Raw genomic sequence first — 22,086 nt, 5'->3', positions numbered from 1 at the left:
GCTACCATATAGGCAATGAGAGCGGAACCTGTGTCCTCTGGAAGAGTGGCCAATGCCCGTAACCATGGGGCCTTCTCTCCAGCTCCATGAACTTCAATCTGCGGGAGAAATATGTTTGTGATTTCTTCCAAGAATGCGGATTAGTCTATCAATGAATGCTTGTAAGTCAAGTGCAAAGTCAAAGACTCATTCTGCCTTCAGTGCCTTGGTTCCTCTCTCTGGCCAGTTATACTGGGAAGAGGGCTGTGTCTGTGAGGGGAACCCAGAAGTGCCCTGGGTCTATCCATTTTCTAAATGCTCACAAGTCTATTGACTTGGACTCACTCTTTCTTGCTTCCTTTCATGACAAAACAAAGTCCCTCAGGTCTATTCAAACTAAGTACTGGTTGACAATGCTCACTCCACCTCCTGGCAGGGGTGGGGGTTTAGATCTTAAGGAGGCAGGGACACAGAACTCTAACCTACCTATGAAAGATGTGGTTCATTTCCTTGCAGTTCTAATACAAATTAATGCTAAATTAGAAAAGAACATCCATACCCCTTCCTGTTGATGTAAATCCACTAGAGAACACAATCAGGGCTGCACTTAAGATCTTCCAACACTTTATTTTTATGATCTTATTAAGAATGTAGACACTGGTGTCTTCCAGTTTGCATCATCTAGTACAAGTGACGTCATCTTTGTTCCGAGTACCGCATTGTCATTCCCAGGATAGAAAATACAGGTTTCCTTGAGTGTCTCCCACGGCAAGCTGCAGGGTAGAGTTGGGCCCCAGCCAAGGTTCCAGGCAGCTCACTGGCCCATCACATCGGAACAAACCCAACTAAGACAGGAACAGAAATGGGAGAGGTGAAGCTACAGGCCTGGGGTCTCCTTATTAACTTATCTTTCTCTCAAATCACTACCTTAGCATTGGGCCACTGCAAGAGAGATCGACGCAAACAACTTCCATCTTTAGCCCCTCCTTAGCCTAAATGTTTTCTTGTAGTAGCCCTTTCCCAGTTTGCATGCATGTGCACACACACACACACACACACACACACACACACACACACACACACTTACCAGCTGCATACTGGGTCTCTCCCACAGCTTAACATCTCTGTCCTTCGAAGCAGTCACCAGCAATCCAGGAAGCACATGGAGGGCTGTGACTGCGCCCAAGTGGATCTCAGAGAGGAGGGGAACAACATGAGTTCTCAGGGAGACCTTTCCATTAAGGAAGCTTCGAAGGCGGCTGCGTCAGATCTAGAACCTCCTCCTTCTCTATGACCCTTGCCCCAAGCTTACCTTTTTACATTGACGTGCCTTCAAATGTCTGGGTTCCTGCCAGCTCTCCACGGAGGAATTTGACTCAGATGAATCTGTCCCTGGAGTCTCAGTTTTAGGTGTTTTTGCTTCTTTCTGCCAAGTGTTACCTACAATCCATTCTCCTCCGTCTGCGGTACACTCAGCTACGGTCCACAGCATTCCATCAGAGGTGGCACAGAGAAATGATGACTCTGACATTTTAAGAGTCAGGTTAGAGAGCCAGGTCTCAGGCCTTTAGGACCCACCAGCCTCCCCTAAGCCACCCCAGAGCTCCTCTGGGCTTTTCGCTCCCACTAACCAGACTCTGGTTTGGCCTGAGTGATTGATACCAGGGACCCATTAGGATTCTTTAAGTTCAGATCGAACTCCAGGGCCTGCCCAAACTCTCCTGACTCCTTCTGCTCCTGTGAAAGGACAGGTGATTAGGTAACTTCGTTCAGTCTGAGCACACAGCACACAACTCCACGAACAAAACCACAGTGTTCTGCTCCAACGTGCTCAGGACATTAAAAAGCAATCTACAAGTCCAGTCCAGACATCGGATGAATGCGTGTAAGAATCTATCCCTGAGCTCCCCCAGGTGAAGATGTAGAACATATCTACATCTTGATGTTGTTATCACGCCCATCCCCAGTGGGTAGAAGAACCCCCAGCGCTGGCAGCAGATTTTAGTGTCACGACCTACACCACGTGAGTGAGGTCTCTGTAGTGAGGACATGTTTGTGTCTAGCCTCCTTTGGCAGAACATGACATATGTATGTGCATTTCCCATTTGTCAACACTCAGTGTCATGGTCTGCTTTTCTGCCCCACGGTTCTACACTGAAGCTACCTGTCTTCTCTCTGTGCCCAGGCACATACATTGGTTTGGCTACGCTGAACCAGGCTGACAGAGACCTGCCTGTGCCTGGCATTTGGGGACATGTACACTTCTTTTACTTAGATACATATTTGGGAACAGAACCACTGCTTCCTAGAAAGGCTTTATAGGTTACTTGAGTAGGTATCAGGCTAGGATTTCATAAGCTTTTCAGAAACAAGAGACCTCAGGACACTTGGGAATGGAATCTAACTTTGACATACCGAAATCGGTAAGTGTAAAACGCCTATGAGATAACGGCAGCATGACAGAGACACGGTGCAGGCCTTGCCCTCAAATGCTCACACTGACAGAGTCAGTAAAAAAAAAATCACAATTAAAAAACCTGGGGGACAGGCTGGGCGTGGTGGCACACGCCTTTAATCTCAGCACTAGAGAACCTGAGGCAGGTGGATCTTTGAGTTCCAGGCCAGCCTGCTCAATGGAGTGAGTCCCAAGACAGCCCAGGGCTACACAGAGAAAGCCTGTCTCAAAAAACCAAAAAAGAAAGAAAGGAAGGAAGGGAGGGAGGCAGAGAGGGAAGGAGGGAGGGAGGGAGGGAGGGAGAGAGGGAGGTGAAGGAAGGGAGAGTTAGAAGAGAGGAGGAGAGAGAGAGAGAGAGAGAGAGAGAGAGAGAGAGAAGCTAGGGGGCCAGAGAGATGGCTCAGCAGGTAGGAGCAATTGTCACCGGGCCTGACAACCTGAGTTTGATCTCTAGAAACCACATGGTAGAAAGAGAGAACAAACCCACTAAGTTGTTTTCTGACTTCTTTTAAAATTTTTGTTTTACGTGTGTGTGTGTGTGTGTGTGTGTGTGTGTGTGTGTGTGTGTGTGTGTGTGCGCGCGCGCGCACTTGTATAGCAAAGTATGCATACTTTAAAAAGATGAGAAAGAACCGGCACAGTGGCACACACAACCCAGCACTCAGGAGGCAGAGGCAAGCAGATGCCTGTGAGCTCCAGGTCAGACATGGCTACACAGTGAGACCTGATCTCAAAATGAAAGAAAAGGAAAAAGGGGAGGGGAGAGGAAGAGAGGGGAGGGGAGAAGAGGGGAGAGAAAAGAAGGGGAAAACAACAACAAAAACCCTCCTAGGTCCCTGGCTTTAAAAATTCTACAACCTTTTTTTTTTTTTTTTGCACAGGGAAATCTTAGATGGGAACTCAGCATCCCGTGATTTCAAACGGAGTTGCTCCAGGGAAGGGAGATGAGAGGATCGGAGCCACCTGCCTTTCCCTTCCCTCTTTCCTCCATGATGGGTTCCAGTGTTTAAATGCATTGGTTCTAGAGTCCAGAATCTAGACCAATGTTTGGTGTAACACATCCACACAGGACTCACCAAGAAAGAAAGATATCCAGAGTCCTCCTGCTGCAGGTAAAACACGCCGGACTCCTTGCTGGTGCACAGGACTGAAGAATGCACTCCATACTTTCTGCTGTTTTATAAGAAAGTAAAAGACTGAGCCCAAGACCACCTCTCTTTAAGACCCTGGTGCTATACCCTGAGTTTGCCTCGATCTCAGGGTAACCACTAAACCTTTTTTCTTCTTTTCAGCCCAAGAGGTTTTGTATCTTACCAGATCCTAGTTGGAGTACACCCAGGCTTCATCTGTAGTAATTCCACATTCTCTTTCATTAAGATGAGAGACTGGCCATCAGGGGCCAGAACCAGACCTGTCAAGACTCCCAAGTCCTCCTGTAGAACTCGCTTCATGTGAAGACTGTAGCTCAAAAGACACACACAAACACTTCCTTAGCTAACTTCTCTCAGACGCATTCCCACGCACTGCTCGTGAATGAAGTATAAAACACGTGACTGACTACACCACATGTCCTGTTCCTGACTGCTGTGTGCACGTTTGCTTGCTTGCTTTTGCTGTACTGGGGATGAGATCCGGAGCCGCTGGCAGGACTCAGACAAGTACTCCAGCCCTGAGCTACATCCCCAGTGCCTGCCTTTCTTACAGCAGCATCCACCATCACGCTCCCTTACTTGATAACACTGCTGTCTTTTTGTGTCCATCAATAAGCTCTGTGGAAACTTCCTTCTGTAACAGGGCCGAAGGCCTCCAGACCTCAGCACAACTGACTCCATGATGGAAGTACCATTCAGGCCATAACACTCAGCATGAAGACAGCACCACCAGCCAAAAATGAAAACAAAGACCTAATCCATCCAAGTCCATAGTTCCGGGCAGGTCTCTAAATGTACTAACCTTGCTTTGGGGCCTGAAACTCTCTATGTAGCCCAGGTTGGTCTTGAACTAAAAGAGATCTGCTCCTGAGTGCTAGAATTAAAGGACGGCCCCACCACCATCTACCTTCTTCTTGGCCACCACCTTCCCCATCCCCTCTAGGAACCCAAGGTCTTGGCTACACCCAGAATTCTGGCCCCACACTCCAAGTAGGGCCAGAAAGACAGCTCATCAGGTCGGCACAAAGTGCAGGAAAGAACTGACTCCAAGAACTGTCCTCTGTCCTCCATATGAGTGCCCTGAACAAGCAAACCCCATCACCACACACACACACACACACACACACACACACACACACACACACACACACACACTTAAAAAAAAAAACAACAGAGGGGTTGGGGATTTAGCTCAGTGGTAGAGCGCTTGCCTAGCAAGCACAAGGCCCTGGATTTGGTCCTTGGCTCCAGAAAAAAAAACAAAAACAAAAACAAAAACCAAAAACAAACAAACAAAGAAACCCAGAATACTCTGAGAACTCCCATGCATAAATTTTGTTAACACTACTCACTTTTCTGGGTTATGTTAACACTATTTGCTTTTCTGGAATACCATTTCCTTCCCTTACTGGCCCAGAAAAATCTTCATTTTTTTTTATGTCTAATTTTAAAGACCATCTCTTTGCTAACATTTCTCAAATTTTGCAGACCTATGAGCTACTGAAGGCCTTTTAAAAATTCATCTGGGTTTGATGCCACACACCTCTAATTGTAGCCACTCAAGAGGCTCAGTGGGAAGGAGTCTGAACTGCTAGCTTGAGCAATATAACAAAACCTTGCTTCAAAAAAAGTAATAAAGCCGGGCGGTGGTGGCGCACGCCTTTAATCCCAGCACTCGGGAGGCAGAGGCAGGCGGATCTCTGAGTTCAAGGCCAGCCTGGGCTACCAAGTGAGTTCCAGGAAAGGTGCAAAGCTACACAGAGAACCCCTGCCTCAAAAAACAAAACAAAACAAAAAGAATTACTCATTTAGTGGCGCACGCCTTTAATCCCAGCACTCGGGAGGCAGAGGCAGGCAGATCTCTGTGAGGCCAGCCTGGTCTACAGAGTGAGTTCCAGGACAGCCAGGGCTGTTACACAGAGAAACCCTGTCTCAAAAAAAACCAAAAACCGAAATAAAAAAGAATCACTCGTTTAAACTGACAAGACCAGGGCGCAATGGGTGAAGGCACTGGCCACTGAGCCTGATGACCTTAGTTTGAGTCCCAGAACCCACATGTTGGCAGGAGAGTCGCCCCCCTCAGGTTGCTCTCTGACCTCTGCACACACAGCTGAAGACTCTAAAGACATGAACAAACAGCAGAAGGCACTACTTGAGCTGACCTCCCTCAGACTCCTCACTTCCACGGGTACTACTCCCAAAGAAAGTAGTATAAAGCAAAACAACTTAGCTGCCCCCCATAGCCAGTTCCTCGTCATATAGATACACAAAGATCCATAAATGTCATCTGAAAACAACTCATAAAGCCAGGGGCAGCTGACATCCCACCAGCCTCACCCAAAAGCACAGACAGACCATAACAACATCCTAGGTCTATGTAGCTCGATATTCCCACCAGCAGATGCCTTGTGTCACCTGGGGTTTCTGGACGTCGAACCTTCCATCAGTTCCACCTGCCACTCGCTGATTTTTTCACTAGCACTGAGAACAAAGAATGAATGTGCCGAGTACCAGATCAGGTCACTGACGCAGCCCGGAGCCTGTGTGTGAAGCAAGTTCAGTTCAGTACTTTTGAGGAAAAAGCATAAACCTTTCCCCTCCTGGATGGGCAGGCAAAACTCTAACCCAAGGAGGTTCCACTAAACACCCAGGTGGACGGAATTCACACGGACTTAGACAACCTGTGCTGTAGCCACAGCTTTGGCTTCCTGCCACAGTGTTAGCTCCCCAGCTTCATTTCCAGACACTGCCAGAGAACCATCTGGTGCCCATGCCACAGCAGTGATGACCACAGAACTCCTAGGTTTGTGTGTGTCATCTGGTGAAGAAAGGAAGGCATATATACATTAAGAGCTCTGATACTGAGCTAGGATTAGTGATGCATGCCTTTCATCCTATCACTGGGGATACAGAGGCAGGGGGATCTCTGTGAGTCTAAGGCCAACCTGGTCTAAAGTTCCAGGCTAGCCAAGACTACAAAGTGAAACCTTGTCTCAGACTAGCAAGATAAAGAGGTATCAGGTGACCTCAGCATCCTTTGTTCCAGTCTTCTTTCACGCTACCTCCTCCTCCCCTCACTCACCTGCTTCCTTGGGGATCTGCCAGAGGTGGACAGAGCTGTTATCTGAGGTCAGCAGGAGGCCTGAGGCCTCGGACGCAGCAGCGGCCGTGACTGGACCGCTGTGTCCCTGGAGGGTGCGCATTTGGCACACCTAGGAAAAGGGGGTTGGCAGAGGTTGTCCTGCGTACCTGCGTACCTTCTCTATCTCTTCCCGACCCCAGTTCTTGCAGAGAACTCACCAAGAGGGGATGCCACAACTTTGCGGCCCCATCCAGTCCAACAGTCACCACCAGAAGCTCCGATCCAGGCTGTCCAGCTGAGAAGACAGGGAAAACAACTCAGAAGGAACGGCCAGGCCCAGAGGCAAAGGCTGGAAATCGAGTGCTAGCTGGCGGCGTAGCAAGCCCCGGGCCCTAGGTTTACTCTCCACTACTGAAAAAGAAGAGGAGAAGGAAGAGAAGGAGACCCAAAAGGACGAGGTAGCAGCGAAGGGCGAAGGGCGACAGTTCAATACCTGGGCGGGGCTCCAGGGCAGCTGCACACTGGCTGATGGGTCCCGAGTGAGCAGGGATGCTGGTCAGCTCCACGCCCTGACGGTCCCACACTTTCAAGGTCCCATCCCGGCTCACAGACACTATGTGTTCCTCCTGTCCCCGGATCACAGTGTCAGAGGACAGTCGCAGTGAATGGGACGCGGGAAAGGAGGCGGGCAGGCAAAGGGAGGAGGTTAGCAGTCTTGGACTGCGCCTGTTTGGAGTGTGCACACAACTGTCTTGTACTAACTCATCTGGCGGCCCGAGACCCTGACCTGCATGTGCTATGCATACCCCGCCCCCCCCCCCTCTAAACAACACGTCAGCAACCTTAGTTCCCCACCTGCATAGAGTTACACACATTCCTACCTTTGGACAAATGGAATAAATTTCTCTTCCCCCTAACATGCATCAAACATGGACAGATTTCCATCCAATCATATCCTATCATCCCTCTGGGGATGAGGGCGGGGTGGGTGCGGGGGTCTGATCTGGCCAGAACTGGTTTTGGATGCCTGTGCAGTAACGCAAACTGTGTCCCTGCTTGGTATACATATAATTAAAAGCAGATGCATTGTGGTAGAAGACATGTGCAGAGAGCCAAAAGCTTATTTAATCCAAGTCTGTCAACAGAAATCGAGAACCACACAAACTATACCTTGTACCCCTAGTGATCGCCAGTAACCAAACTCCTCCTTCCTGCAGACCTCATCCAAGAAGCCCTAACCAATAACCTAGGGCCCCGAGTATTCTTTCACTTACGTGGCCCGCTGTCCTTGTTGACAGGCTATTGTACTGTTGTTTTGCTTTGAATAAAATTGTCCCTCTGCCCTCATAATCTGTGTGTGTTTTGAAATTTAAAAAAAAAATTTTAAGTGCGTGCATGCGTGCGTGCGTGTGTGTGCATGTACACATGAGTGGAGGTGCCCAAGGAGGGCAGAGGCTTCAGATCTCCGTGGAGCTGGAGACACAGGCAGCTGTGAGCTGTCTGACGTGAGAACTGACTTCAGGAAGTGCTCTCGGCTGCTGAGCCATCTCTCCAGCCCATTCTGCGTGTGTTTTTATTTAATTCCTGATTAAGACACTAAGAACCGAGAAAACACCTGGCCAAGATCCTAACTCCCTCCAGAGAGGGGAAGGTAAACATCTGGGACTTGGAGGATGTAAAAGGATGTGGAGCTGAGCGGCTCGGGACTGCAATCTTGCCAGAAATTCCTAATCCTAAGAGGACGTGTTTTTAATGTGCCACCCATCGTATCACCCACCAGACTCAAGACTGTAGTACGGTCCTAAGTATCGCATTTTTACCATTTGCCTTTGAGACTGGACACCTAATGCATCCAGTCTCCCAGATTCTCCTGGCCTTCCCAGAGAATGCTGGTGAAGTCCATTGCCTTACCACAGCAGCCACGGTGCTCACGGCACTCTGGTGACCCAGGAACTGACCAAGCTGCTGTCCTGACTCTGGATCCCAGAGTCCCACAGAGCCGTCACTAGAGCAGGAGACCTGCAGTCAGAAGTGAAAGGAGAAAGATCGTCAGCATTCCGCTAGCATTTTATTTGAGGGCTTTGAGACAGGGTCTCACTCTGTAGCTCTGGCTGGCCTGGAACGCACTACGCTAGGATTAAAGGCATGCAACACCACCTTTCTTATCTCTCTTTTCTTAAAAAACAATATAAGAGGGGCTAGAGAGATGGCTCAGTGGTTAAGAGTATGGTCTGCTCTTCCAGAGGACCTGGGTTCAATTCCCAGCACCCACATGGCAGCTCACATCTGTCCCAACTCAAGTTCTAGGGCTTCTGACCCTCTCATCCAGACAAAACACCAATGAACATAGAATAAATTATATATTAAAAAAAACTTTAGAACTATATATAGGGAAATATACTTCACAAATACTGAGAAAATAATCTGAGATTTGTTAATTTATTAAAATAATCTGAGATTAATAAGTCACAGCAATATCTTTCACTCTCAGGCATTCCAAAGCTGGAGAGACAGTACTGTGTTCTTGTTAGGAACATGGACTCTGGGGCTGGAGATGGCTCCAATTGCAAAACTGCTCTGTTCCAGAAGACAAGAATTTGCTCCTCAGCACCCACATCAGGTAGCTCACAACGGCCTATAACTCTGGATTCAGGGGATCCACCATCCTCTCTGGCACTCACATGCACAAACCCACACACAGACACATACATATTAAAATCATAATGAAAAAATTAAATCTTAAAATAAAAAAGGCACGGGCTAGAGGAAGGTGGCTACATGGCAGAGTATGCGAAAGGCCTCGGGTTCAAGATCCAACACCCAAGAGGCAGAGGGGCTTTCCTACCAGAGCGTTTATTGGCTCAAGGATGGGGGATGGTTCAGCGGGAGCCGGCACTCGCCACAGGCCTGACCACCCAAGTTCAGTTCCCGGAACCCGTGTGTGAAGAGCACTGACTACTGCAAGCTGTCTTTGGGCCTCCATGAACACAACGTGGCACAACATCCATCCACACGTATACATACACGCACATGAAAGTGTAAAGAATTCAAGCAAAGAAGAGTGCTTATTGGAATGCTCAGCTTTATCACTGGCAGGGCCTTGAAAATGCTTTTCTGGGGTCAATTTTCTTATCTGTGAAGAAGACATAACTGTAGTGTCTACTTTACAGGGGGGTTTCTCTGTGTTACAGCTCTGAATGTCCTGGAACTCACTTTGTAGACCAGGCTGGCCTTGAACTCACAGACATCTGCCTGCCTCTGCCTCCTGAGTGCTGGTATTAAAGGTATGAGCCACACCCCCCCCAGGCCTTTATAGGGTATTGTAAAGATTAATTATGGTAATAAGTAAAACTGAGGTCGTGTCAAACCCAGCATATACTATGTACCCACAAAATGTTAGCAAAACTATTATTAATTATTAAACTATTACTAATTAACTATTATGCTAGAAAGAGTCTGCAATGGAGATTGCTTTCCTCCACGTTCCTTGCTGGGCTCCGCGTGTTCTTGCCCATCCCTTCACTCACCAGCAGGTTGTCTTTGGTCCATGCACAGCCAGTGACCCAGTCACGGTGACAGGAAGAGAAGGAGTGAATCAGAAGAGGGGCGTGGGCTCTCTTCACGTCCCAGCAGAGGAGATTCTGCGTAGGCAAGGACAGGGATCCGTCAGGACACAGACCACAGCCATGCCGAAGCCATTTCAGACAGGGTGGTTGTTTTGTTTTTGACAAAGTCTCGTGCGTCCTAAGCTGGCCCTGGACGAATGATCAATGGCCTCCCGGTGCCCCTGCCTTCACCTTCTAAGTACTGAGGTTAAGGTGGGTGCCACCACACCTGGTTTCAAGCAGGAAATTTTAAAACAAAAGAAAAAGTGTAAGGCACGCAGGTAGACCCACCTGCAGATCTGGCAGATCAAAAAGCAGGAGAAAGCAATGGGAAACAGACTGTTTAAAAAAAAAAAAGAGGCTGTGGGACCCCAGGGTTACATCCTTCTGCAGCTCACCCGATCCCTGCCCGCAGTGGCCAAAAGGCCTCCATCAGGGCTGAAGCTACAGCAACACACTGGGCCCTTGTGGCCCCGGAGCTCAGCACCACAGGGAAAGTCTTCTGCCTCACGTGGCTGTGTCAGCAGCTGCCTGGGCCACAGTCGCACTGTGAAATCCTCTGCATTGGAAATAGAAAGGGAAGCGCTTCCTGAAAACCAAAGCAAGACCGGCCCAGGAGGCCAACGGGAACCACGGGAGCAGAGCACAGCATCCAAGAACACAGCTCGAAGGAAGCGGGACGGTGAGTCACCAGAAGGTGCCCAGGCCCTGCGCAAGGCTCAGACACTACATAAGCACACAGCGTGGGAACGCCCTGCACCCCGGCTCCCGCTTGGCAGACTCGGGGGGCAGGCATGTGTCTCCTTGTATCTGTAATTTCCCACCACACTTCTCACAGCGGCTGCTGCAGAAGCGACGTTTCTCAAGGCCTCCATGTTGCTTTCACCTCACCCCCTGTGAGGTTCACACCTCTCACTTCCAGAGGACCAAGGCCATTCTGCACTCCCTGTCCTCCTCTTCTCTACTCTTTCTAGAAACAGTCTAGAAATAATCATGTAAGAACACATTCAAGAGCATTTTAAAAGTTGTAAATAAGAAGCGTATGTGCAGGGATTTTGAGGAGCATGTGTTATTCCAGTTGTAAACGGAAGGGAGACACCAGCATATTTCAAAGAGATGACTCTATAACACCACTGTTCAGTAGTACCTGAAGCAGAAGCCAAGAGTTCCTGGGAGGTGGCCAGTCCAAGCACAGGCTTCTGGTGCCGGGATAACAGCCACAGGGAATGAAGGGAGCGTCCCTTGAGCACCCAGCCATGCAGGGACCCATCTTCTGCACCATTCACCAAAACGCTGGGACTCAGCCAGGCCAGTGCGGACACCGCCACATTTAGCACCTGACACCGAGTTTCCTGGGAACCTAGAACATGGAAGAGTACACGAAAGACAGACATTTGGGAAAAGGAATGAGGTAGTGGGTATCTTCTTTCCAAGGGTGCACACCCGTCCACGGCCCCTCTGATACCTGAAGAAATGCTGTAGATTTTAATGCCATCTTCTCGGTACCCAACAGCCACCTGGTCACCGTCTGGGTTGAGAGCCACAGAGAGTGCAGGAGACAGAGGATGAGAGCCCAGGGAACCCCTGGGCCGGCCAAGAAATCCTGACCATAACTGAGCCTAGGATGCCAGAAAGGAGTTTAGAGATACTCACCTCTGCTGCCCGGTCCCCATCCCCTAGGACATCTCCCTTCAAAAGACTGCAGAAAATCTCTCCCACCGTCCAAACTCCCCCGGGATCCTCCACAAAGGACCCCAGCATCCCTACTTTTGCTACTCTGTCCCTGCACCCACCACAGGCCCTCTGGAAAGCTCACCTTGCCATCTTCTCCAGCCGTCAGGAACCGGCCTCCAGCGTGCAAGAAAAGAAGAGCAGCAACAGAGCCACGGTGTGCGGGGAAGGCCGCCAGCCGCGTACCCTCCTGCCAGGCCCACAGCTCCACGGCCCCATCTATCCGGCCGACAGCCACAGACTTCCCAGGGGCACTGAATGCCAGAGTGCGGACAGAGGCTCCCGGGGTTCCGAGTTCCTAGAGGCGCGCGTGTTAGAAACAGAAGCAACAGAGCCTGTTCTCAGCGCCGGCTCAAAGGGACCCAGAACACAGCTGTCACTCTCCACTTTCACTCCTGCCCTGCGTGTTCTCCCCGAGAGCTACACAGGACCTTCTCACCTTGATGACTTTGAGTCCATCTGCCCGGAAGAAGGTAATGCTGCCAGCCCAGCTGCCGGTGGCTACCACCTGCCCCTCTGGGTGGAAGGCAACGCAGTTCAGGGATCTGGGACAGGTGTGCTGGAAGGCCAGCTGTCCACGGACTGTGTCCCAGAGCTGGAGAAGAAAGAGAAGAGGAATCGGGGTGCTGGACGCAAATGGCGGAGCTTTTCAGCCCCAGAGCTCCTGAGGGTCACCTTAGCTAGTCCCCTGCCTCAGTAAAGCTTCCCCAGGATAGGCAGTCAGCAGCTCTGCCATGTTGAGCGACAGATCAGGTCTGACTCACGGTTTAGGGTCACTTTTTGTTACCTTTAGGTAGCCTCCCAAACACACAGTGGCCAGCAGGCGTCGGTCTGGGCTTAGGCAGCAGCCAGTGATCTGGTACTGGTGGGCCTTGGCCTGGAACACCCTATCCCAGGAAGACAAAGTCAGGGTCCCGGGGTCATCATTGGGCTCCCTCCTCACTCCTTTCTCTCGGGGCTTAGAAACAGGAGGGAACCACTCACCAGCAACCATGCTGCAGGTCCCAGAGCTCCAGGAGCCCATCGAAGGTAGTAAGGAAGAGAGCACTGTCCGAGAGGAACGCAAAAGAGGAAATCCCATCACAGCCGCTCACCAGCGCCTTCTCCTCCTGTAACGGCCAGTTGGGGAGCGTGACTCGGGTGATTCCCTCAGTCCTCCATAACCAACCCATTCCCGGCCCCAGCCATAAAAGGGAGGCCAAGGAAAAAAGGGCTTAAGTCCTTGGCTGTCTACATTCCCAGCCCTAACACAGGTTCAAGTGTACCTCATAATCAAAGCAGAGTCACCTTTTCTCACCACAGATTTCTTTTTTAGGTTCTAGGGAAGGGTATTACATAAATGCATGTACACAGAGGTGAGGGGGTGATGTGGGTAAGCAGAGGAAGCCTGTGGCTGTGTCTCCTCTCTCCAGTCCGGTATTGCCTGCGGCTGCAATCATTCAGAGCAACTTACAGGTCCCTTCTCTCCTGCGTCTTTGTTGAGGCCCAGAAGGCCTGCCTTTTCCCACCCAAGGTCCTCCCTCTATCTACACAGCTCACATGGACCCTATCATGTGAACAACTGGGCTCCGGGTCTCGGCTGCTGAGTTCCCTTTCATTCTAGGCAATCCCAGCAGGCCCTGAACTGAACAGACAGCCCAGGCTGGCGTTGAGCTCAGTCCTCCTGCCCCAGTCCACACCCAGATGCTGGGGTTACAGGTGTGAACCACCACACCCAGCTGTTGACCGATCTTTTGACCAGGGTGTCTAATCTGAATTGAGTTGAACGATGTTGCCGAATCAACCAGGGTTCTAAGGATGTGCTTGGCTTGCCTAGACCTTCGGGGCAGTCTGTGAGGGTTTCCTGGTGGTCACTCTGTCCTGCCTTCCGCATCATACCTGCCAGGTTCTCAAGTCCAACAGGTAAATTGTACCACTGGCAGTGCCCACAGCTGCTCTTTGCCCGTTAGGGGATAAGGCCACAGCGGTCGGGGAGGAAATTGCCAGAGACAAGCTAGAGAGAGAGAAAAAAAAAAGGTAGGAAGAAAGAGGAAGTGAGGAAAGGAAAGCCAATGGGAATCAACTCCTGCAATTCTATGCCTGAACCCCTCTCCATGGCAATTCTAGTCTGTCCTTTCTTTTTCTTGGAAAGGCCTACCAGAGCTGGGGTCACGGGTCTTACCTTTGCTGGTTCTTCAAGGTCTGGGGTTTATTAATCCATCGCAGTGTGAACTGGAGGTGCCATCGCTGGGTGAGCAGGGGGGCCTGGCAGCAAACGGGTGACTCTACCGGCTGGTTGGCCGCCTGCTGGAGCAGGAGCAGAGGGTACTGGGCAAGGAGCGAAGCCTGCTGTCTCAGGAAGGTGTGGAATACAGCAACATCTGCCTCCAGGGGCTCCTGGTTCACTTCGGACGCTGAAGAAGCTGTTTGAAAAGAGAGGAGAGGTTGAGGGTGGCTGAGGAGACGACTCCGTGGGTGGGAGAGCGTGCTGCACAAACATGAGGACCTCGGTTGAGATCCCCAGACCTACACAAAAAGCCAGGGGCGCCACATGTGCCTGTAACCCTAGTGCTGGTGTGGGGGGGTCGGCGTAGAGAAGAGAGGAGAACCACCGGATCTTATTGGCCATCAGCCCAACCGAAAAACAGTGGGCTCCAGATTCAGTGAGACCCCACTTCAATAGAATAAGGTGGAGAGAAACAGGCAACAACCAACAGCAACTCTAGCCTCTATAGGTGACTGTGTGCAGTATTCACACACACACACACACATACATGTTTACACACAAACACACACACGTTTATACACAAACACACACACATACACACACAAATACAAACATATAACACACACAAGCACACACACACAGTCACACACAAACATATACACACATACACACTCACACACAAACACACATGTACACTCACAAACATACACACATACACAAGCACACACGCAAACACATACAAGCACACCTACACACACAAGCACACATATACACACATAAGCACACACACACACACACACACACACACACACACACACACACGCACACACTGAGGGAGTGGGGGTTAGAAAGAAGCACAGTATCATTAGCCTAGACTCCATCAACCTCAGCACCAAGAAAAATTACATGGTGCATTTAAAATTCTAAGTCTCAAAGTGTGACCCTCTGAACTTCACATCAGAAACACCTACCTAACTCATGGTTTGGGTCTCATTGCAGACCTAGGGAAGTGGAATCTTGTGACCTTAGAATCTTCAATTTTAACAAACTTCCTAGATAATTTACTGTTCAGTATAAACTGAGAAACTCTCCCGAAGAGATCTAAGCAAAAGGCTCCACTAAGAATCACTTGCCTATACCTGTGGCATTTTCAAGTTGGGATGGAAATTTGGCTACGTTTTTTAACACCTACCCTTGAGCAGGGCATCCCATATCTCAAAAGAAAAATCCAGTGATATCTCACCATAGAGCACATGGGCCTCCAAGAGGTCAGAGACTAGACCCATTTCCAGATAGGCAGCTACCACATGGAGGTTGGTGAGAAATTTTGCGAGGAGATCACGGTTCCCACTCTGGAGCTGGGGAGAGCATATTGGATTCATTAGGATGTGAAGGAGCTGGTGAGGAGGAATAGGGCTAGTCTTAGAGCGTGCCTATGCATCCAGGACTTACACCCGGGACCTGAGACAAAGGGGGAAGCAGGCAAACTCAAAGAAGGTAGAGAGCCTGTTAGGAAGCTAATGTCACCGGTGGGATAGTGAGAAGCGGGAGAGGGATCTAAGAATCGGTGAATGCGTCAACTAGTGAATCTATGAGGTACGGGGACCAACCAGGTGGAAAGGCAAATCTTTGAGAGCCTCAGGAGGGCAACTTCGGAAGGTGCCTGAGGCATCGGGATCACATGTCTTCCAGAGGTGAGCTGCAAGAACAGACATGGAGGAGGGCTTATCCCTGTAGCATCTCCAAGGTCTTCGGCCACCGCAGTTATCTACCCAGTGGCCAGTGTATGGTCCTGACCGCCAGGTCCAAGCCCCATTCTCCTGCCCATGCTGAGTGGGGCTGCAATCACCTGCAAGGAGGACGTGTGCAGTCCTCTCCAGCCCCAGCCTTCTCCCATAGCGCCGTCTAACGGCTGTCCTCAGAGGCCCGGCAGAGAGGCAGAGACGGGCGCCAGGGCGCTCCACAGGGCCCTCCCCTAGTAAACTGTCCTCGAGCGAGCGAAGAGGGGAGAAGAGTAAGGGAGGAGAAACAGAGAGAGCCAGTCAGGGAACCTGCTGGCACAGCCGAGTGCTGGCATTCCCACTGCAGTGGTAACTGGACCAGCGGCATTCAGGACCTGGGGGGGCAAGCGGTGGGGCTATACCAAAGAAAGGGCAGGGGGAAGGAAGAATCACATGATGTCCTCCTAACTGGAGAGGCAGTGAGGCTGCTGGGAGCTCAGCGGGGGCCGCATTACCTTCGCAGACTCTGGACAAGGTAGGCAAATGGAGCCGAGGGGTAAGGGTGTCCACGGTGACCAACGGCCACTGCTTCTTCCCAGCTCTTCGTCTCCTTGGGCAAAATCAGCCATGTGCTCAGCACTGCGTGCAGCTGGTCCACGGTCAGACCTGAAGCCATAAACTCTCGGACAACCCAAACCACACAGGGAGTCCATCTCCATGACCCATGACCCCTCCTCCCGGCACCGCTGGCTAAGATCCCGCCCGAACTAAGGTTCCCCAAGAGCGGAGCCCTCAGCCTCCCAGCCTCCCCCAACCACTGACCGTTACGCGTGACCTGAAGGGCAGCCAGAGCTCGAGGAAGGACGTCGTGGCCGTGTTCTTGCTCCAAGGTGCTCAGGACGTGCTGGAGCAGCAGTGGGAGGGAGGCAGGCAGGGTCCGAAGTCGCTCGGACACCTGGGCGGAAAAGACAGCCAGGCTTTGTCCATGGAGGGGGGAGGGGCGGTGCAGAGCCCAGGAGGGGACGGAGTGGCGAGAAGTACGGCAGAGGGGAATGAAAAGGTTGAGAGAAAAGGAGGAGTCAGGCAAAGACAGGGAACGGGCGGCCCGAGACAGCAAAAAGATGAGAGGTGGTGCTTAGTGTGGATTTTCAACTTGACGGAGTCTAGAACCACCTGAAAGATGGGCCTCTAGACACGCCCATGGGGAACGGCCTTGACTGCATTAATTGAGGTGGGAAGACCTGCTCACGGTGGGTGGCTTCAACCCCTGGATGGATTTGGACTAGAAAGGAGGCTGAGGGGGTGGAGGGATGGCTCGGGAGTTAGGAGCACTTGTTGCTCTGGCTGAGGACTTGGGGTTTAATTCCCAGACCCACATGATGGCTCACAAACATCTGTAACTCCAGTTCCAGAGGATCCGATGCCCTCTTCTGACCCCTTCGGGCACCGAGCACACACACAGCACAGTACACATACAGGTCGGACGCTCACACGTAAAATAAGATGAATAAATCTAATGATTTTTTTAAAGCAAGGAAGCTGAGCAGCAGCACGCATTCATCCTTCTCGGCTTCCTGACTCAAGCTCCTCTTGGCTTCCCCGCCATGATGGACTCTACCCATGAACTGTGAGCCAGAAGAAATCCTTACACCCTTAAGTAGCCTCTGCCAGTGTGTTTTATCACAGCAAAAGAAAATGAAAGTAAGAAGAAAAAAAAAAAAAGTGACGCCAGAAGTTCCAATGAGCAACAAGGACTTTATCAGGAACCTGGATAGGGCCTGTTTGTGTGGTTATTTTAGCCAAGAATCAGGTGTCAGTCTGGCCATGTCCTGAGACCTTGAGGTCGAAAGACCTACCGACTGTGGGTGGTTTCATTCCCTTGGCTGATATCCTGCACTGTGTTAAAAAGCAAAACCGTGCTGAGGACAAAGATTTATAGCTCTTTGCTTCCTGACTGCAGGTGCAAGGTGACCAGCTGCCCCGAGTTCCTGCCACGATAACAACCCCGTGACAATGGACTATAAACTCGGACTATAAGCCAAATAAACGCCTCCTTCCTAAGCTACCTGTGTCGGGGCCTTTTATCACAACAGCAGAAAAGCAACTAAGACAGACAGGCATGAGACACGGAGCCCCGGAAGGCTAACGGCAATGGGAGATAGGTTAGCACTTTGTGGACGAGGAGCGACCCACCTGTTCATAGAGTGTGAAGAGCCTCAGGTAGTCAGTGGCGAGGTGCAGGTACAGGGGCAGGCCCGAGCCTTGCTTTACCAGCAGCAGCTGCATCTGGGGGAAGTGGGAGGATTCAGCACGGGGACTAGGGAAGTCCGTCTACCGCAGCTCACCTCTGCTACAGCACCAAGCGGCTCCTCCCCTGAGGGTTTAATTGAGGGATGGGCACACGACATCATCTCACGATACAAGCCCCCTCCGGCTTCCCAGCCAGATCCTGTCAGGAAAACTTCCCCTTCCCCAGCTCAGCCTAGCCCACCTCCGCCATGATTCTACTCACCCTCCCCAGGGAGACTGTCCACCACGGAAAAGTCTAGGTGGTCTTCTGAGAAATCAGAGCTTTCTAGCAATAACAATCTCCCCTGGCAGAGAGATCTGGAGACAGCTAAAGAGTGGTCCTAGGGAGGCAGCTAGTTGGCTTCAGCAGCTGTAACCTCATGGCTCCCCGATTCACCCTACATCCCCACCAGTCCCGGTCTGGGCCCAACCTGGTTGTTGAAAGGCGACTCCTCCAGCCGTTTCCCATACAGTGCTAGCTCGTCTCTCACAAGCTGAGCCCTCGAAGACGGGATCAGAGGCCCCAAGGCCACCACGGAAGCACCCTGACTTTGCTGAAGGGTCTCTCCCAGGCCTGAGTCACTGGACACACTCAGCACCAGGTGCACTCGCTGTGACATTTGCACAAAGGAACAAGGTTGGGGGCGGGGCGGAGGAGGCGCGGGGGGTGGGGGTGGGGGTGGGGTGGGGTGGTGGGGATAGAACAGCGTTAGCCAGGTCCCTCTCCCTACAACTCCACGGCACCCTCCTCTCCAACCCCTCTCCTTTCTCAGCCTGGCCTCACACTCACCCGGGGAAGGGACTTGGGGATCCAGTCCGAAGTCAGCTGTCCATTCTGACCCACCAACTTATCCGCCCCGTCGACAATAAGGACCAAGGTCTGGCCAGGTTTCAGTGACTGAGCGGATTTGGGGAGCAGCCTCTGCTGCAGTTCCCACACCAGGCCTCTGTGTGTGACGAGGTCAGGGTCAGAGGTGGAGGAGGAGCAGGGTGGGCAAGGGCGCTGGCTAATCTTGGGGGTGCCCGCCCACCTGTAAGTGCCGGGGAGGGCGCTCGGCTCTTGCAGTTTTCGATGCAGATAGGTGCAGAGGCGTCTGAGAAGGCTGAGGGCCAGACACTGGTCGGGGCGGGCTGCTGAAAAGTGGAAGAAAACTAAGGGGGGCACGCGGGGCTGGCTGAGGGCCCCCAGCGCTGACACGAGGGATGCCTGCATGGGGCAGAACAAAACCATGTTTACATTTTAGTCCGTGCATAACCTCCCCTCGCCACCTCCTCAGCTCCCAAGCCTGAGACTCATACCAGGAAGGCAGTCTTTCCCTGTCCTGCCTGCCCAGTCACTAGGCTCAGGCTCCCACGGGGCAGCATCAGCTGCTGCACTGTATCCTGAAGAAGGCGTGGCCGTGCAGGACTCGGCGGGTTCTTCAGCTGCTGAAAGCTGGCCTGGATCGAATCATCATCCAACATGGCTGCTGGCTGCTCCAACTGGGCCGCAGGCTGAGGGTCACAGGGCACCATGTCTTCATGCTTCCTCAGGACCTCCCGGCCTAAAACCCAACCCCCCCACCACCCACTTGCTTCCCACCCAGGATTACCAAACTTGCTCCCCGGCCATCAGCACTCCTGCTAACCTGCAGGTAAAGCTTCTGGATCATGCTCCACACATCCTGGAGAACCAACTGTCCAAACTCCTCCAAGCCCCCAGTATAGGGCCGGCCAGCTGCTACACCTCCCCATTCACAGGTGTACCTGTAGGTAATGCAAACAGAAGCAGTCAGAGCAGGCCCGGCTCCCCTCACCACACCTCCCCGGGACGGGTGCCTCCACCTCCCGCAGCTCACCCGCGACAGGTAACTTCTTTCTGTTGGTGTAGGTATCTCTTCAGTTCTGAGACCCGATGTGCAGTCTCTTCTGACTCAGAAATAAAGTCAGGTTTCCAGGCATCCGGCACAGAGCTGACCACCAAAGACACCCCAGGGGTGAGGCCAGACGCAGGGACTGGCCTCCAGAATCGGCCAGGAGACAAGGCTCTGGCTCCCTCAAACTTTGCACTCAGCCTGAGATCTGACCTGGGGTGGCAAAGACTTGCTCTCTGGGACCTGTTTCCTCTTTCAGCACTGGATGCTGGGGGCTGAGGACTGAACCTGCCTGGCTTTCCGTGGAGGAAAATCTGACTGGGTAGCAACAGAAGTTACCTGAGGAAACTAGGGTCTCGGAGGTAGACAAGAGCTTGAGCAGAGGGCTGACAGCGTTGGCTACGATTCAGGAACTGCATCACCTCCATTTCTGTCAAAGAACGCCCTGAGGGGTACTGCTGGGCCTACATGGAGAAGGAAGACACGGGCACGGTCAATCCCAAGTGTGGACACCTTCACATGCCCGAGATTACCCTTACCCCAGACACAGGCAGTAAAATGTAGTTACCAGCTAACAATTACCAAAATGATTGACAAGTACTGAGTGTTTTAAAATACATTTCCCCCTCACAGTTGGAGACTGAATTCAGAACCTTACACATAGTAGACAAGTAAGTACTCTACCACTAAGCTGTATTCCCAGACCGTGTGTGTGTGTGTGTGTGTGTGTGTGTGTGTGTGTGTGTGTGTGTGTTCCCCAGTGCTGGAATTAAAGGCGTGAGCCACCATGTCCATGTCCAGCTTCCCTGACCTTTTTCATTATATTCCGAGATAATGTCACTTACTTGTCCAGGATGGCCTGGAACTCCTGACCCTCCTACCCAATCTCGGGTATGCACCCAGCTAAATCTCGGGTATGCACCCAGCTAAATCTCGGGTATACACCCAGCTAAATAAAATTCTATCTAATAGTAACTCTGAAATGTAGATGTTGTTTCTATTTAATATGTGTTGAAACTGAGGCTAATTTAGATCACTCTGTTTCCAAGAAGCCACACAACCTACAAATGTCCAAAGGGAGGGCAAAACCAGGTCTGTCTGACGGCCAAGGCCAAGCAGACCCCCTGAGAACCCTCAACCTTCTGAGAACCCAGGCCAAAGTTCCTTCCCAAAGGAGTCACTTCCTCTAGGCCAGTTTTGTAGAGTCTTCTGCCTGTGTCCCACGTCAAGACTCAAGGACCCGTGGAGCATCACTCCAGCGTTCCTGTCAAGCTGGCTTTTCCCACTCTTGTTTCCTCCCCAGCCCCTCCAACCTCGTCTCTCTTACCCAGTGGAAGTGAGGATGGTCAGGCAGGTCATAGCTGGGGGGAACGTAGCCATAGCGGGAGCCCAGAATCCCGACAAACAGCTCTGAGTTCTCCACCTCCCCAAGGCACACTTCCAGTTGTCTGTAGGTACGATTAGGGGGACAGAAAGGAATCACGGTGTGTGTGTGGGGGGGGGGGGGCAGTTCTAAGCAATCCAGGCAAAAATACAGGGAGAGGTTCCTGACTCGTACTGAGCAACGTGGAGATGGAATGGTCCTGTTGGTATCTAAGAGGCAAAGCCCCGCCCTCACCCTCATTGGTTCTTGCGGTCCCAGCCCTGATTACCTGACTGCACCACTCCATCCTCTCATCCTTGCCCCAGCCCCTCTTCGCTGTGGCCCTGTACCTGTTCCTACGGGTCTCTTCCTCGGTGATACCCCAGCGCAGGTCAATAGCATGAAGACTGATGCGGTGGGGCAACACTCGGGCCTGCAGAGCTGGTAGGACCGATCTCATCAGCAAGTCTCGCTCCCCATGCATGTCCCGAAAAGTGGACGAAATGAAAAGCCGGATGTTGCGCCACCTGGCGGGAAGGGGAGGGTTGGATTCAGCCTAGGGGTCAGTCACCATCTCAAGTCCGCAGCCATAAGCGCAATTCAGCCTTCTGCACTTGAAGTAAACCCTCCACAACAGATGGCAGAAGGGTG

At 51.7% G+C, this 22,086-nt stretch overlaps 1 protein-coding gene across 2 annotated transcripts in view; it reads right to left on the bottom strand.

Annotated features, from left to right (window-relative positions):
* Positions 1-584: 584 nt before the first annotated feature.
* The window catches only part of Tep1 (telomerase associated protein 1), a 46,258-nt gene continuing 24,756 nt past the window's right edge, over positions 585-22,086 (bottom strand). The window contains exons 19-55 of one of the 2 annotated variants that reach the window (XM_028873542.2): positions 21,786-21,962; positions 21,400-21,520; positions 20,412-20,536; positions 20,058-20,171; positions 19,848-19,965; positions 19,519-19,713; positions 19,251-19,426; positions 19,010-19,166; positions 18,651-18,830; positions 18,124-18,216; positions 16,753-16,885; positions 16,446-16,596; positions 16,059-16,192; positions 15,820-15,908; positions 15,453-15,567; positions 14,165-14,405; positions 13,882-13,996; positions 12,988-13,112; positions 12,791-12,890; positions 12,443-12,598; positions 12,089-12,301; positions 11,738-11,891; positions 11,420-11,632; positions 10,671-10,831; positions 10,195-10,308; positions 8,579-8,686; positions 7,161-7,293; positions 6,886-6,962; positions 6,668-6,797; positions 6,267-6,403; positions 6,001-6,125; positions 3,749-3,892; positions 3,511-3,607; positions 1,611-1,716; positions 1,292-1,503; positions 1,067-1,171; positions 585-824 (exon numbers count right to left, since the gene is read on the bottom strand). In XM_028873542.2, coding sequence (XP_028729375.1) covers positions 702-824; positions 1,067-1,171; positions 1,292-1,503; positions 1,611-1,716; positions 3,511-3,607; positions 3,749-3,892; positions 6,001-6,125; positions 6,267-6,403; positions 6,668-6,797; positions 6,886-6,962; positions 7,161-7,293; positions 8,579-8,686; positions 10,195-10,308; positions 10,671-10,831; positions 11,420-11,632; positions 11,738-11,891; positions 12,089-12,301; positions 12,443-12,598; positions 12,791-12,890; positions 12,988-13,112; positions 13,882-13,996; positions 14,165-14,405; positions 15,453-15,567; positions 15,820-15,908; positions 16,059-16,192; positions 16,446-16,596; positions 16,753-16,885; positions 18,124-18,216; positions 18,651-18,830; positions 19,010-19,166; positions 19,251-19,426; positions 19,519-19,713; positions 19,848-19,965; positions 20,058-20,171; positions 20,412-20,536; positions 21,400-21,520; positions 21,786-21,962 — 5,167 coding nt within the window. In that variant the 3' untranslated portion in view covers positions 585-701. Of the gene's footprint in view, positions 825-1,066; positions 1,172-1,291; positions 1,504-1,610; positions 1,717-3,510; positions 3,608-3,748; positions 3,893-6,000; positions 6,126-6,266; positions 6,404-6,667; positions 6,798-6,885; positions 6,963-7,160; positions 7,294-8,578; positions 8,687-10,194; positions 10,309-10,670; positions 10,832-11,419; positions 11,633-11,737; positions 11,892-12,088; positions 12,302-12,442; positions 12,599-12,790; positions 12,891-12,987; positions 13,113-13,881; positions 13,997-14,164; positions 14,406-15,452; positions 15,568-15,819; positions 15,909-16,058; positions 16,193-16,445; positions 16,886-18,123; positions 18,217-18,650; positions 18,831-19,009; positions 19,167-19,250; positions 19,427-19,518; positions 19,714-19,847; positions 19,966-20,057; positions 20,172-20,411; positions 20,537-21,399; positions 21,521-21,785; positions 21,963-22,086 lie in introns of both variants that reach the window. The other variant, XM_028873541.2, reaches the window with a different exon arrangement.

This window comes from Peromyscus leucopus, chromosome 9 (assembly GCF_004664715.2).
Source record: "Peromyscus leucopus breed LL Stock chromosome 9, UCI_PerLeu_2.1, whole genome shotgun sequence".
Taxonomy (NCBI): Eukaryota; Metazoa; Chordata; class Mammalia; order Rodentia; family Cricetidae; genus Peromyscus; species Peromyscus leucopus.
Note: the sequence above shows the minus strand (reverse complement) of the source record. Positions and strands in the feature narration are given on the sequence as shown.